The sequence below is a fragment of the Hirsutella rhossiliensis genome, assembly GCF_020360975.1.
Source record: "Hirsutella rhossiliensis strain HR02 chromosome Unknown scaffold00002, whole genome shotgun sequence".
NCBI classification, from domain to species: domain Eukaryota; kingdom Fungi; phylum Ascomycota; class Sordariomycetes; order Hypocreales; family Ophiocordycipitaceae; genus Hirsutella; species Hirsutella rhossiliensis.
The window spans coordinates 4,471,007-4,474,873 of record NW_025408668.1 but is presented as its reverse complement, the minus strand read 5'-3'; the positions used below and the strand labels follow the sequence as shown (position 1 = coordinate 4,474,873).

At 55.0% G+C, this 3,867-nt stretch overlaps 1 protein-coding gene across 1 annotated transcript; it reads right to left on the bottom strand.

The window, feature by feature from the left end:
- Positions 1 to 298: 298 nt before the first annotated feature.
- On the bottom strand, positions 299 to 787 carry HRG_02109 (zinc-binding domain-containing protein; the record flags this gene model as incomplete). The annotated part of the gene is made up of 1 exon (XM_044860580.1): positions 299 to 787. One exon carries the CDS (start codon positions 785 to 787, stop codon positions 299 to 301), a length of 489 nt encoding a protein of 162 aa, XP_044724213.1.
- Positions 788 to 3,867: the final 3,080 nt, after the last annotated feature.

The following is a 3,867-nucleotide window of genomic DNA, read 5'->3' as shown; positions in this document are numbered from 1 at the left end:
TTTACTATCTTGGGTGGCTCTCTTGTAAACGCACTGGGGAAGCAAGGCATGGATGATTACAGTCACTATCACGGATCAGTACAAGCACTTCCCTGTGCATGTCGTCACCATAAGGCGTACCTCTATGGTCTCACGTTCATCTTCAGTGTGCTATAGTGTCTACACAAGTCAACTCTGTCTCTCAGTGAATGCTCCCGACTACTATTCATCCCGGCTTCGCGTAGAAAATTACCGGAACTGTCCTCGAAGTTCCTTCCCTCGCATAACCCGCATTCGTTTCTCCATGCAAGCGGCACTATCAATAGCGGAGCTCGATACAATGACCGGCTTTACATCCCTCGCAAAGATTTTTGTGATGGGGTGGGCCCTCACCTTCGTTGTAGGGGGGCGCCTCCATCTGGATTCCGCACCACTTCTTGAGGCGGTACGCCGTCCTCTCGGCATATGATGAACTGTCCAGGACGGGCCTGCTGAGGCGGTTGCACTGCAAGCAGCATTGGTGGTACACGCGGACGTTGTACTGAGCCCCGGCATACATCCGTATCGTAACGGCAATCCTCTTACTTGACCAGCCGTCCGAAGAGCACTTTGGGTTGCGGCAGGGGAACCTGCCCATCACGTTGGTGTCGTAGTCCTTGACGCAGTTCTTGGCGTCATCCGCCGTGTGAAAATCGAAGAAAAGATCCTCCTCTTCCAGCAGTCGCGACACACCGTCGTGTAGCTTCGGGCACATGGACCACCTCGGGGGTGCCTTCTTCTTTGCTTTCCCCTTCCCCTTGTCGGGCATCTTGGGTGACAGTGTCGCTGAAACTGATCGATACTGGATCTCCGTGTGCGTGGGATGTGCGTGGACCTGTGCCGAAGGTGCGGCCTCGTGACCGAGCGTGTCGATCGACTGCCCGTTCGTTGACTGTGGTGCTCCCTCGCGTGAGCAAGTCATGTATGTGAAAGTCCCTCCTTTCAACTTTCGTCGAGGACCGGCGTCTCCTTACCTGGTAGGGTTTCGTGCATCCGAAGAGTGCCCGCCGGCGTGAGTCGATCATTACTCACGATCCTTCATTGCAAAGGAATGAAAAAGAGAAAGTCTGCCCGACAGTCGCTCAGCTCGGGGAAGCCCCTTCCTTTATGTCCTCGCGTACTCATATTCAACCTGAACCGGTTAAAGGGAATGTGGGACCACACCCACTTGGAATCCTTGCATGATTCTCGGCAGTCACGAGCATTGTCCTTCCCGTCCAATAGGCTGTTACGACCACCCAGGTCTTTATAACTCGTATGACGAGTGAATGTCCGGGTCCTCAACCCGGTCAGTGGTGGGGTCAGTGAAACTGTACGTAACCTGACCAATGGACGTAGCCACCTCCCTCCGTCGGTACCTTCTTATGACGCAGTCTCTTCCGTCCCGTGTGAAACTGTTATGAACTACATCCAAGCTAAAGCAAGGTGTCTAGTGACTGGGCCATGGAGCAGAGGCCCCCTATAAACCAAACTTAAGTAATAGGGGGCCTGGGTGTCCGAGTGACTCCGTCCCTCTCACAATCCTCGCCTCCAGCTGCGGTACCTTTGACTCCCTCCAGTCGTGCAAAGACTCGCTCCGCTCAGACATGCTCCGTCCCGTCGCGGGCCCAGTGTGTATTTTGTCCGTGTGCTTGTATGGCGGAGTGACCTGGGTGTGTGTGAGCAGGTGTAGATGTGTGGTGTGTCTTGTTCCATCGCGCGCCCGGTGGACGCTTGCTCCGTCAAGAGTGCTCGTCTTGTGTCGATGTTCTTGTAAACGTCTCACTCAATTGAAGAGTCGTGAGTATCTCATCCACACCCGCCCCTACGGCGCGTGCGCACCCCCCTTCGGGGGGGTTGTGTTCGTATCTCGGAAGGGGATTGGAGATGGTTGTCTGTAGCCGGGGCAGTGACTACTACTTGTAAACGTATTGGGAATACTTGTAAACGAGGGTGGGAGTCTACGATGTTTGTCCGTGGGTGTTGATGCGTAGCCGGGTGAGTGGGATACAGTACGTGGGGTGGCTCTCTTGTCAACGCATGGAGAAGTTCACCACATCACTTCACCGTGAGGGATCAGTCGGTAGCCTGGTGACCTCATCCAGGTCAAATCAATTATCTTCGTGCACTGCTACTATACTCCTTGCGTTCTTGCCGTCACTTGCTTGGTCTACAATGTATGTCCAAGGGCTTGTTGCTCATCCTGCACGGTTGAGTCTACCTGTGCACAAGGAAGTGAAGCTATCCCAGCACTGGTTTAGGCAGGCGGGGTGTCAAAGATGCGATGTGGCCGGACCAATGCGCTGCTGCATGTATCTGTTGCGTGGTGGGTGTCTCCCGTGCTTGGGTGGGAGGGTTGTACAAACAATGACCGAGTACTTCGTAAGAGTACGCCCCAAGGCAATCCAGTCCTCCGCGGCTTTGACTCTCGTGCCCCTCCGGGCGTCCAAGCGGTCATTGACCAGAGCCTCCGCTGCTTCGCGCTTCACCGTTCCGCGGAACATAGACAAAGCATATCGAATGTAAGTCGAGCAAGGAAGCCTTTTACCGCCTCGTAAAAGAGAAGTGCGACAAGGGCCGTTGCCTTGAAACCCTCACGGGTCAAAAGAATATCCGTCATGAGATCGACTCCATGGTCTCTGTCCGTGGTGACGCCGTCAGTGAGACACCCTTGCGGTGTTGAACGCATGTTCAAGAATTTTCCCCGGGAGCAAACGGTAAACGGAGCCCGTGCAGGGCGCAGTGGGAGTGCAGTGGACACTTGTCCAGCCCTTTCTCACGAGAAGGCTTCCGAGCGAGGCGCAGCCGAGGACCCAAAGGGCCGCCGGCAGGGTATCACCTCCCTGTTTCCCGTCTCCTTTCCCTTTTGCTTCTCCTGTCGCTTCATTCCGACTGTTCCTTCCCAGTCACGTACTGCTTTGCTTTGCCGTTTGACGAACACGGTTCGCCTGAAAGGACAGAACCAATCTGTCCATATCCAGCCTGGATACCAATACATACCCTCTCCGGGAATGACAGAGCGAGTGCAGCGCGCAGCGTGCACGTAGTGGAGGAGTGGACCACTCTCCTAGATCCGTGGGTGCTATTCCATCGTGTCCGTGCTTAGACAAGCGAATGTCAACCGCTGGGTTGAGGTGTAGGTGGAAAGCAGAACAATCCAGTGTCCTGTGTGTGGGCGAGGCCCCTCTTTATACCTCTGGTGTCTGTTGTGTCCGGGTGCAGCACCCGTCCAAGTGTGGGGTGCAAGGAAACTACGTAACCAGCACTTTGTGACGTACCATCCTTCGTCCCTCTGATTGGTGCTTATGACGATTGAGCTTCCCCCGGTCGCTTCAATTTAGTACTACACTCAATCACGTGCGTGAAAGGTGTCTAAAGACTGGGCCATGGAGCAGAGGCCCCCTATAAACCAAACTTAAGGATATAGGGGGCGCGGGGGTATGCGTGACCTCCCGTCACACACCGACTTCGCCCTCCAGGCTCGTACCAGTGTCCTCCCTCCAGTCGTCCAGTTCCTCGTTCCACTCGTCAGATCTCGCTCCGCTCATACAAAACTCCCTCCGGTCGTGGCCCAGGCTGTGATTGGCGGTTGTGTGTGCGGGTGTGTTCACGTGGTTGTGTGTGACTGAGTGACTTGGGGTGGTGTGTTTGTGTGTTGGTATCCGTCACTTAGTCCGTACCGGTATGCACGATTGTTCTTTGGTGCGACTGTGTAGTGTTTAGTCCGTCGCGCGCCTTTCAGACGCGCTCCTCGTGTCCTGTGTAGATTCCCTAGTGAACGGGTTGAGTCGATTTGAAGATTCTTGCAGCGTGGCTCTCCACAGTCAGTCCTTCGGCCTGCCTGCACCCCCTTCGGGGATTGCCTTCATA